Consider the following 12,495-nt stretch of genomic DNA (forward strand, 5'->3'; position numbering starts at 1 on the left):
CAGGATGGAAGTTGGAGGCAAAGTTGATGAAATTTGAGGAGCTCAATATGGGTGCACGATGCAGCACCAATGCAGTTATCAATGTAGCAACATCCGAAATACAAGGATACAATTGCACAAGGGGATATTGAGGCCAAGGTCTTGAATTGTATTGATTAGTTTTGAGGCGATGATAGTGCCAAATGCTGAGCTGTAGCCGATAAAGAGCATCCTGATGTATGCATCTTTACTGTCCAGATGTTCCAGGATTGAGGAATATGTTTCAAAGCACTTCATCACAGTAGGTGTAAGTAGGTGGGCAATAGTCATTGAGGTTCTTCCAGACACCGTTTTAATTGAAGCCTGCTTGAAGTAGATGGGTACCTCAGATGCCAAAGCAAGAGGTTAAAGATAATCGATGAACTTTCCAGTCGGTTGATCAGCACGGGTCTTTAGTACTCGGCCAGGTACCCCATCTGACTCGGATGCTTGCCGTGGGTTCAGCCTCTGGAAGGCGCTCGTACATTGGTCTCAGGGACTGGAATCACAGGGCCAATGGGGGTTGTATGGTTCCACCATGTTTTGATGGTCACAGAAGGCACTGGGCTGATCTGGGAGCGAAGCTTTATTGTCGCCTATGTTGCGTGGTTTCACTTCGTAAGAGGTAATAGCATTCAAGCCCTTCCACAGCTGTCGAGCATGCTCCAGTAGCTCAAGTTTGATCCTAATTGCCACTTTGCACATGAGATAGCTTTCCGGAGCTTGTACCTGGACTTCTTGCATCTTACTTGATTGGCAGTACTGAATGCCACTGATCTTGTCGTCAGCAGAAGGCGGATCTCATAGTTCATCCAGGGCTCTGCTTGAGGAAGATTCTAAATGATTTTGTGGAGACAAACTCAGCTAGGACTCTTTTAATAAAGTCTGTGACAACACTGGTGTATTCATTCAGATCCTCTGATGTGTGTTTGAACACGACCCTGTCCACCGACGTGAAGCAATCTTGTATCTGTTCCTCTGCCTCCTGTGACACCTCTTTGTTGTCCCTATCTCTGGAGCTTTGCTCTGTAGCTTCTGCCTACATGCATGTAGGAGAAGTACAGCCAAGTGATTGATTTCCCAAACTGTGGTCCAGGAATAGAACTGTAGGCATTTTTAATCATATAATAGCAGAAATCGAGTGTGTGGAACCACTGGTGCTTCAAGTTATATGCAGATGATAATTGGGCATAGATTTCTTCAAACAAGCCTGATTGAAGTCCCTGACCATGATTTGAAATGCATTGAGTCCCCAGTTCTTCAGGACTTTACACAGGGGCACAATCGAGTGCATTCTGACTGGCTGTGTTATTGCCTTGTTTGGTGAAGGCAGCATTTAATATCTTGGGTGCCTGAGTAATATCAGCTTTCGGTGGTATGTAAGTTGCAGTCAAGATCACGGAGGAGAACTCCCTTAGCAAGTAGAGTGGTCGGTACTTAATCATTAGATGTTCCAGGTGAGGGGAACAACAGTGCAACAAGACTGCCACATCTGAGCACTACAGAGAGTTTATCATGAAACACACATGAATCAGCCTTCTCCGAATCAGCAGTTCTGTCCATCTTGTGTATCAAGAAGCCCTCAGCTCTGACTGCTGAATCTGGCATGTTCAGAGTGGGCCATGTCTCCATGAAACACAGAATGCATCAATTCCTCATCTCCCTCCAATACACTAATCTTGCCCTTAAGTCCTCAGTCTTTTTCTCCAGCAACTGTACAATTGCAGACAAGAGGCTGGGTAGAGGAACTTCCATTGCTTTGTGTTTCAGCTTGACTTAGAGTCCTCCCCTCCTCCCACTCTCCCACCTGTGATGGTGTAACTTCATCTGCTAGAAGGAGCTGTACCTGCATGCTTGAGAGTCAAGTCCACTGAGTCCTTCAGAAGATGATGAAATTGCTAGTTCTTTAAGATGGTTCAAAAGTACGCTGCTTAATGGAAAATTACAGGTTGCAGATTGCAATGAGTGTAATTCAGAAGAGGTATATTTATTTATTTTATTTCTTACATCCAAGGGAGTAAAAATCTTTATGTTGTACCTCCATTGCAATGTACAAACAATAAAGAGGGGAAATATGAGAAGATATTGCCCAAACACAAAGATTGTGTACATAATTGTTTCATATACGTGTATTACAGTCAGATGCACAATCAGATTATGTACAGTCAGATACACAATCAGATCAATGAGTATTAATAAATCTGATGGCCTGGTGGAAGAAGCTGCCCCGGAGCCTGTTGGTCCTGGCCTTAATGCTGCAGTACCGTCTCCTGGATGGTAGCAGCTGAAACAGTTTGTGGTTGGAGTGGCTGGAGTCCCTGATGATCCTCCAGGCCCCTTTGACGCACCTGTTGCTGTAAGCATCCTGTTTAGAAGGAAGTTCACACACACAGATGCACTGGGCTGTCCACGCCGCTCTGCAGTGCCCTGTGATTGTGGTTAGTACAGTTCCCATACCAGGTGATGACACAGCCAGTCAGGATGCTCTCCTGAGCAAGTCCTAAGGGCTTGGTGACTCATGTCAAACTTCTTCAGCCGTCAAAGTTCATGCTGCTGATGCATGACTGCATTGCTGGATTCGGCTAAAACCAAATCATCAAGCTCACTGATAACACAAGTGGCTGGCCTCACGAACAATTACGATGTGACAGCATTCAGAGAGGAGGTAGAGTGGTTCGGAGAATATCGAGAGCACACGTGGATAATACAAAAGGGACATGTGAGGACTTTGGGAAGGTGCAGGCTGACCAGTCCTTAGTGCACATGAACTGCAACTCCATTGAGATTGTTAGGAGTACCAAATATCTGGGAGCGGCCATCTCACCTGGCCCCCCAAACACCACTTCTTTGATCAAGAAAGCATAGCACCATCTCTAGTTCCTGAAGAGAAGTACTGTGGGTGAGCGAGGATTCCCCCACCCTGCCGTTCTAACGAATTATAGGAGTACCATCGAGAGTGCCCGGACCCCTGCATCACCATCTGGGACGGGAATTGAAAGGCATCTGACTGCAAATTCCTACAAAGGACTGCAAGAACTGCTGAGAGGATCGTCAGAGTCTCTCTTCCAACCATCAGAAATATTTACAAGGAGCGCTATACTGTATATGCAGGGCCCTTAGCATTGTCAATGATCCATCCCATCAGTCCAACAATATCTTCGACTCCCTACCATCAGGCAGGACATACAATAACATTAGGACAAGAACTGTTAGGAGGGAAAACAGCTTCTTTCCCCCAGGCTGTGAGGCTACCGAACTCCCTGCCGTCACCTTGGTCTCATCACATATGAAGTGCCAATAGTGCTATACTCTTTACGTTTTAACTTGTGTTGTAAATGCACCTCATTATTTGTTAATTTATTTGTGGCAATATCACTTCACATGTTGCATGAAGTTGTGCTGTGCACCATTGTCCGGAGGAACGTTGTTTCGTTTGGCAGTGTGCTTGTGTATGGTTGTATGACAACAAACTGAACTTGAACTGTGTTGTCTGCATGAGGGATATGCTGGGGTTGGGGAAGGGGGACAGCCTGCACGTGTTGCCAACTTAGCAAGCCCACAATTTACTAACTCTAACCTGGGCATCTTTGGAATGTGGGAGGAATAAAGCTGGAGGAAACCCCTGTAGTCTCAAGGCAAATGTACAGTAGCAGCGGGGTTTGAACCCCGATCTCAGAGCTGATGTGCTACGAATCAATGTGCTAACAATTTTCCTACTGTGGTGGCCCTACTGAAGATTTATTGGGTCTCTTTAAACCCTGAGGTACATTTCAAGAGCAGGAAGATTCGGTTCCACAGAAACACCTATCTTTCAAAAGAATTCAAAGTAGAAGAGGAGAGGAACTCAGTATGTGTTCTACATTTATAACCATATAACCATATAACAATCACAGCACGGAAACAGGCCATCTCGGCCCTCCTAGTCCGTGCCGAACTCTTAATCTCACCTAGTCCCACTTACCCGCACTCAGCCCATAACCCTCCACTCCTTTCCTGTCCATATACCTATCCAATTTTACCTTAAATGACACAACTGAACTGGCCTCTACTACTTCTACAGGAAGCTCATTCCACACAGCTATCACTCTCTGAGTAAAGAAATACCCCCTCGTGTTTCCCTTAAACTTCTGCCCCCTAACTCTCAAATCATGTCCTCTCGTTTGAATCTCCCCTACTCTCAATGGAACCAGCCTATTCACGTCAACTCTATCTATCCCTCTCAAAATTTTAAATACCTCGATCAAATCCCCCCCTCAACCTTCTACACTCCAATGAATAGAGACCTAACTTGTTCAACCTTTCTCTGTAACTTAAGTGCTGAAACCCAGGTAACATCCTAGTAAATCGTCTCTGCAATCTCTCTAATTTATTGATATCTTTCCTATAATTCGGTGACCAGAACTGTACACAATATTCCAAATTTGGCCTTACCAATGCCTTGTACAATTTTAACATTACATCCCAACTTCTGTACTCAATGCTTTGATTTATAAAGGCCGGCGTTCCAAAAGCCCTCTTCACCACCCTATCTACATGAAGACTCCACCTTCAGGGAACTATGCACTGTTATTCCTAGATCTCTCTGTTCCACTGCATTCCTCAATGCCCTACCATTTACCCTGTATGTTCTATTTGGATTATTCCTGCCAAAATGTAGAACCTCACACTTCTCAGCATTAAACTCCATCTGCCAACATTCAGCCCATTCTTCTAACCGGCATAAATCTCCCTGCAAGCTTTGAAAATTCACCTCATTATCCACAACACCTCCTACCTTAGTATCATCAGCATACTTACTAATCCAATTTACCACCCCATCATTCAGATCATTTATGTATATTGCAAACAACATTGGGCCCAAAACAGATCCCTGAGGCACCCCGCTAGTCACCGGCCTCCATCCCGATAAACAATTATCCACCACTACTCTCTGGCATTTCCCATCTAGCCACTGTTGAATCCATTTTATTACTCCAGCATTAATACCTAACGACTGAACCTTCTTAACTAACCTTCCATGTGGAACTTTGTCAAAGGCCTTGCTGAAGTCCACTGCTTTACCCTCGTCAACATTCCTCGTAACTTCTTCAAAAAATTCAATAAGGTTTGTCAAACATGACCTTCCACGCACAAATCCACGCTGGCTACTCCTAATCAGATCCTGTCTATCCAGACAGAATTTAGTTAAATTTAGGCGAATATGACTTTTTTCCTGAGCTGGTTAACTAGATCTCCATCAAGGCTGGTTACAAATAATTTGAGTAGTTTGTAAGCTAGTTTAAACCCAAGTGTAGCATCTGGTTTAAAACTAGTACATACCAGTGTATGCCAAATCATACTGACACGTTTGCAGATTGTTATGATTGTCTATTCCTTTTGTCTCACGTACTAATACCAGTTCAGTGAAAGGCCAGGCAGTTGGGCATGGTGAAAATGAGAACCCAATCACATTTTGTATCACTTTAAGCCCTGTGTTGTACTGTTCTATGTTCTTTGTTCTAAGGTATTGTTACTTCCACAATGAGCTAGGCTTTTGACTGGCAGGGCCTGAATGGAGCGAGTCCAAATGCATTTTGGTCCATTTCCCCCGCAATGATGCATTAGGTCATCGTTACCTGCATATCGAACACTGCTTTCTGAAATGGCTGACCAGAAGTATGGCACGGAATTAAAGGCAGCATTTTTCTTCAGCATGCTCAGCGCAGCCACGTGACCTTAAGAGTACAAAAAAAACCCAGATATTTACATCTTCCGATTTTATAAACAAGAATACCATATAACATGTATGGCTGGAGGCAAAATCCTCACAGCATTTGACATGGTAGATACAAAATTGTCTTCCCTGGTGAAGGATCTCAGAACCAGAGTCACAGTCACAAACTGAAGTTCAAAGTAAATTTATTAGCGAAGTATGTATGTTACCATATTGAGAGTCATTTTCTCACAGGTGTTTACAGGGAAAAAGTACAATAGAATTTATGAAAAATTATACATAAACAAATACTGAAAAGAACCAATGTGAAAAAGAAGGCACACCTAAAGTATATGAGATAATATATTTGGGGTGAATACTAAGGTTAGCAAGTACTAAGGGACAGTGGGGCCTTGATGCATATGTCCAAGAATCCCTGAAGGAGGTAGAACAGAAAGTTAAAGTCAGTGTAAAAGATAGTTGCTTTCATTAGTCAGGGTAAAGAATCTAAGAGCAGGGAGGTTATTATACAATTTTATAAATCATTACTTAGGCCACAGTCGGAGTACTTCATGCAGTTCTGGGATGATGGGATTATAGCGAAGGGGTTGTAGAGAAGATTCACTTAGATGTTGTCTGGGGAGGACCGGTTCAGTTATGGAGAGGCTGGATTAGTTTTCTTTGGAGTGAAGAAGGCTGCGGGATGTATACAGAGTTATGGAGTGCATTGGCGCAACGAGTGCATTGGGACAGTCGCAAGGCTGCGGGACCAGACGGCGTCCCAGCACGGTTACTCAGAGTGTGCGCGGCACAACTGGCAGGTGTGTTTACAGACATTTTTAATCTCTCCCTCTCCCAGTGCAGAGTGCCCTCCTGCTTCAAAACATCCATCAGTATTCCTGTACCTAAAAAGACCAAGGTAACATGTCTGAATGACTGGCGTCCTGTCACTCACCTCAATAATAAGCAAATTCTTTGAGAGGCTGGTCAAGGACTACATCTGCAGCTTGCTACCACCCACAAAGGACCCCCTACAATTCACCTATCGACACAACTGATCGACAGACGATGCAATAGCCACAGCCCTACACACCATCCTTAGACATCTGAGGAAAAGGGACGCTTATGTGAAAATGCTGCTCTTCGACTACAGTTCAGCATTCAACACCATAATTCCCTCCAGGCTCGACAAGAAGCTCAGAGACCTCAACCTGCACCCTGCCTTGTGTAGCTGGATCCTGGACTTCCTGTTAGATCACCAGCAGGTGGTAAGAGTGGACTCCCTCACCTCTGCTCCTCTGACCATCAACACAGGTGCCCCACAGAGCTGGGTACTAAGCCCCCTCCTTTACTCTCTGTGCCCCCGTGACTGCGTCGCCACCCACAGCTTCAATCTGCTGATTAAACTTACTGATGGCCTAATCTCAAATAATAATGAGGCAGCCTGCAGAGAAGTCATCACCCTGACACAGTGGTGTCAAGAAAACAACCTCGTCTTCAATGTTGCAAAATCAAAGGATATGGTTGCGAACTACAGGAGGAACAGAGACAATCTAGCCCCTATTAACATCAATGGACCTGGGGTTGAGAGGGTGAACAGCTTTAAGTTCCCCGGCATGAACATCACTGAGGATCTCACATGGTCTGTACATACTGGGTGTGTGGTGAAAAAGGCACAACAGTGCCTCTTTCACCTCAAATAGTTGGAAAAGTTTGGTGTGGGTCCCCAAATCCCGATAACTTTCTATAGGGGCACAATTGAGAGCATCCTGACTGGCTGCATCACTGCCTGGTATGGGAACTGTACTTTACCCAATCACAGTACTCTGCAGAGAGTGATGTGGACAGCCCAGTACATCTATAGATGTGAACTACAGATTGATGTCATTATAAAGAGGGCACGACAGCGGCTATACTTTATTAGGAGTTTGAAGAGATTTGGCATGTCAACAAATACACTCAAAAACTTCTATAGTTGTACTGTGGAGAGCATTCTGACAAGCTCATCACTGTCTAGTAAGGAGGGGCTGCTGCACAGAACTGAAAGAAGCTGCAGAAGATTGTAAATCTAGTCAGCTCCATCTTGGGTACTAGCCTACAAAGTACCCAAGACATCTTTAGGAAGCAGTGTCTCAGAAAGACAGTGTCCATTATTAAGGGCCTCCAGCACCCAGAGCATGCCCTTTTCTCACTGTTACCATCAGGCAGGGGGTACAGAAGCCTGAAGGCACACACTCAGTGATTCAGGAACAGCTTCTTCCCCTCTCCCATCCAATTCCTAAATGTGCATTGAATCTTTGGACACTACCTCACTTTTTTTAAATATACAGTATTTCTGTTCTTACACTTTTTTAAACCTGTTCAATATATGTAATTGATTTACTTGTTTATTTATTAATATTTTAAAATTTTATTTGTTGTTATTATTATTCTTAATTCTCTCTGCTAGATTATGTATTGCATTAAACTGCTGCTGCTAAGTTAACAAATTTCACGTCACATCCCGGTGATAATAAACCTGATTCTGACTCTGAGCCCACTATTAAGGACATTTACAAAGACAGATGTGTGAAAAGGACCTGAGTCACCCCAACCACAAACTATTCCAGCTGATAGCATCTGGGAAACGGTACCACAGCATAAAAGCCAGGACCAACAGGCTCCGGGACAGCTTCTTCCACCAGGCCATTAGACTGCTTAATTCATGCTGACACAACGGTATTTCTATGTTATATTGACTATCCTGTTATATGTACTATTTATTATAAATTACTATAAATTGCACACTTAGACAGAGACGGAACGTAAAGATTTTTACTCCTCATATATATATGAAGGATGTAAGTAACAAAGTCAATTCAATTCAATTCATTGATAGGGGAGGCATTGATAAATTTTGCCCTCAGCATAAGTCCAGTCATAGGTTGAAAGTCAGGAGTAGGAGATTTAGTGGGGATTTTAGAAAGAATATCTGCGCTATCTGAGAGTATGGTGTGGGCAGATACTCTCACAGCAATAAAAAGTGTTTAGAAAAGCACTTGTAATACCATAACAAAGAAGACAATGTGCTGGGAAATGGGACTAGTTTAGATAGATACTTGGCATGGATGTAGTGGGCAGAAAGACCAGCTTCAATGCTGGATGACTATGGCTTCCATCAAAAACCAGCTGGACAGAAAAAATAGAGCGCATGTTAAAAGTCAGCTGTGAATTCTGTGACTTAAGACAGCAGCTCTACAAGCAAATGAACTGGCCACCCTCCAAGAAAGCAATGAATAAAAATGGTTTTCCCTTATCATTGCAATTTGTACAACCACAATTCTCATAAGGGCAGCTCAAAGTACCTTGTGAATGAGCCACTTGCCAATGACGAATGGTCACATTTTCATTATTTTTCAGCGGTAGTGGAAATGAAGTAATGTCCCCAGCTGCAAACACTCTAAGATTACTGGTCTGCATGTTCTGAAACAGAGAGCCAAAACAAAAATGAAAGCACTCGCCTGGCAAAATTTCAAATTCCAGCATCGTTTAAAACCTGCCCTAAAGCACCGTGCAATTCAATTTCCACATCAGTCACATTTCTCTTAATCCCAAACAAAATGCAGTGAAGCCAATTTTTTTTTATTGCACAATTTTTTTTTAAACCACCATGATTTGGGGAGTCTAAGACCAGAGGACCCAGCCTCAGAATAGAGGGATGTCCATTTAGAACGGAGATGAGGAGGAATTTCTTTAGTCAGAGAGTGGTGCATCTGTGGAATTCATCACCGCAGGTAGCTGTGGAGGCCAGGTCACAGGGTATATTTAAGGTGGAGGTTGATGGATTCTTGATTAGTGAGGGCATGAAGGGATATGGGGAGAAGGTGGGAGATTAGGGCAGAGAGGGAAGATGGATCAGCCACGATGATATGACGGAGCAGACTCAATGGGCCAAATGGCCCAATTCTGCTCCTATAACTTATGGTCTTATGGGTGGGAGACTGGCATATGGAATGAATGTAAATGGACTCAAGAGGCATCACTACAATGAGAAGTAATGCAATTTTAATTGCAAAGCATTTCATTTCAACCAGATGGCATGGAACAGGCCCTTTGGAATTTAGAACTGACAGCATTCAAAGTTTTGAATTAAGTTGAAGGTGACACTAAAAAGATGCTTACACAGGAATGGATGGAGCTGTTTAGCTAGTAGGGCAGTCAATAGATAAAAACAAACACAGAAAACCTTCTGGTTATTACTAAACAAGTATTTTTAGCAGTGATCTTGCTTTGCCGTACACATTACACTAACATGCTCAGCTGTAAATGTAGACCCACAGAACAGATCCACATTGGTAATTTGATTAGGTTACACTTGAGTGCTTAGTCAAATGCCAAGCTACTGGAGTAGACATACCCATATTTACATTATTAATTTTATAAAGAGCTTAGTGTGGATGTGGTCTGGCATGTTCTTAATGAATTACAAAGTGACCAGGCACAACTTAAGGACATCACTGCAGGGTCATTTCAAAGCTTATACACTCCTCCCGTTGAGTCACAGTTTAATGGAGGAACCAGTGTCATTTTTCAACATCATCTAAAACCAGCACTAGACCTTCGCCGAGAGTGATGAACTTATCTTAAATTCAACATGAAATATAAATCATTGATCTGTCGCTCCTATTGCCACCTTTTAGTCTAAGCCAGCATTTAACTGTCTGTCCCAAACTGCCCTTAAGGATGTGGTGGAGAGCTGTCATCTTGAACCACTGCAGTCCTTGTTGGCATTGTTGACATAATCACAAAGCTTTTTGGAAGTTCCAGGAAGAGTGATGTACAGTACTTCCAGGTCAAGATGGAGTGTGACCGGGAGGGCAAATTTCAGGTGATGGTGCTCCCATGGTTTTGCTGCTCGTGTCCTACTAGCTGGTAGAGGTTGTTGGCTTGAAAGCTTCTGTGTAAGGAGTCCTGGGCCATTACAACACCATTGTGCAACACAGAATCATAGAACGGTACCTGCACAGTAGATCGGCACTGGCTCCGTGTAACTATGTTAAGTCATTTGCAAAGCAATCCAGTATCTTTCTTGACATTAATGCAGTAATGGAGACCAAGATAAACTGTAAACTAAGTGTTGTTGAAGGGTCTCGATGCAATACATCACTGGGCCCTTTTCCCTTTATAAATGCTCCCTGGCCTGCTGAGTTCCTCCAGCAGTTTGTTTTCCACTGGTTCTACATCATAGGCACTGAAGGCATTCCTCTTACACACTACCACTTTCACATTACAAGTTTTACTCCCCTGTCATTGACACCTTTTCCTTTCTTGACTAATTTCCTAAACAGGAAACACACAATGTTCAGTGTCCGGTTACGCTTTAAACAAAACATCTTGTCCATTACAAAGATTACTCAGCTCCATCTGTGTAATACTCCCATCATTCTTTGCTAAAGCCACTTAGCAATGCAGGTGCGAGTCAATGGGAAAAGGCAGAGTAACAGTTCAGTACGGACTAGATGGGCCATAGAGAATGGTTCTATTCTGTGGTGCTCTATGACTATATCTATCATGACAACATACAAATTTGGACTGACCTGATATGCTCCTCCCTCCCTACATATTCACATATTAAAAATGTGGAAAGGATGTTTCCCATGGTTGGGGAGTCTAGGACAAGAGGGCACAGCCTCAGGATAGAGGGGCATCTATTTAAAACAGAGATGCAGAGAAAGTTCTTTAGCCAGAGGGTGGAATTTGTGGAACTTATTACCACAGGCTCCTGTGGAGCCCAGACCATTGGATGTAGTTAAGGCAGGTCTTGATAGGTTCTTGATCGGACACAGCATTAAATGTTACACGGAGATTGGTGGGGAGTGGGGCTGAGCAGGGTGGAAAATGATCAGCCATGATTGAATGGTAGATCAGACTCAATAGGCCAAATGGCCTACTTCTGCTCCTATGTCTTATGGCCTACGGTCTTATGTTGCCTCCTGTATTCTATCCACATTAAATTTCATTTAGCCATTAACTCCATGTTTTCAATTCACTACTGACTCATCACGTCCTATTTTCCAGGAAACAACCGATAAAAAAAATGTAATCCCTTTCTGACATGAGATTCCCCATGTAGTTTTCTGTTTCAGACAAGTGATTTACATTGTAAGGTACACCAGAACGAAAATTAAGCGTTTCAATTGGCTTGCAGCCAGGGAAAATCTAAAGAATTAAATCAAGGAGGAAATGCCCTACTTTGCACAAGTGAAAAAGCGGCAGATCATTCCAAAGTGGAAATGCTATCATTTAAATCAAGGAATCAATGGTAAAACATAAAACAATTTCTACCTTATTGACAATAACTGCACCATTCGAATCAGTTTTTATGCCACTCTTGTTAAGGAAATCTGTTGCGGGTACCACTCCTTTCCACACAGCAAGCAGTTTATATAAGAGAAAAAGATCATGTGAGGACAGCCCCTTAGGGGGAAAAAACTAAACGATTCACAATTGGCGGATACAATAGCGCCTTTTAAGAGACTTCTGGATAGGTACATGGAGCTTAGAAAAATAGAGGGCTATGGGTAACCTTAGATAACCTTAGATAATTTCTAAAGTAAGTACATCTTCGAAACTGCATTGTGGACTGAAGGGCCTGTGTTATGCTGTAGGCTTTCTATGTTTCTAATTATATGAACCAGGGATAGTTACCATGTGCAGGCAGAAGTAATTAGGTGTCATTAGCTTCCTATTCATATGATTTGTAAGAGGATATAGAATGGCTGTTTAGATAGAGGCAAATTTGTAGA

The 12,495-nt window shown here is 43.0% G+C and overlaps 1 protein-coding gene across 4 annotated transcripts in view; it reads right to left on the reverse strand.

Moving 5' to 3' along the window:
- aifm4 (apoptosis inducing factor mitochondria associated 4) overlaps positions 1–12,495 on the reverse strand; it is a 62,470-nt gene that overhangs the window by 10,148 nt on the left and 39,827 nt on the right. For all 4 annotated transcript variants that reach the window (XM_059973250.1, XM_059973249.1, XM_059973248.1 and 1 more), the window contains exons 14-16: positions 12,035–12,111; positions 9,055–9,172; positions 5,634–5,732 (exon numbers count right to left, since the gene is read on the reverse strand). In XM_059973250.1, the coding sequence (XP_059829233.1) occupies positions 5,634–5,732; positions 9,055–9,172; positions 12,035–12,111 (294 nt within the window). The remainder of the gene's footprint in view (positions 1–5,633; positions 5,733–9,054; positions 9,173–12,034; positions 12,112–12,495) is intronic.

Source organism: Hypanus sabinus, chromosome 6 (assembly GCF_030144855.1).
Source record: "Hypanus sabinus isolate sHypSab1 chromosome 6, sHypSab1.hap1, whole genome shotgun sequence".
Lineage (NCBI taxonomy): Eukaryota > Metazoa > Chordata > Chondrichthyes > Myliobatiformes > Dasyatidae > Hypanus > Hypanus sabinus.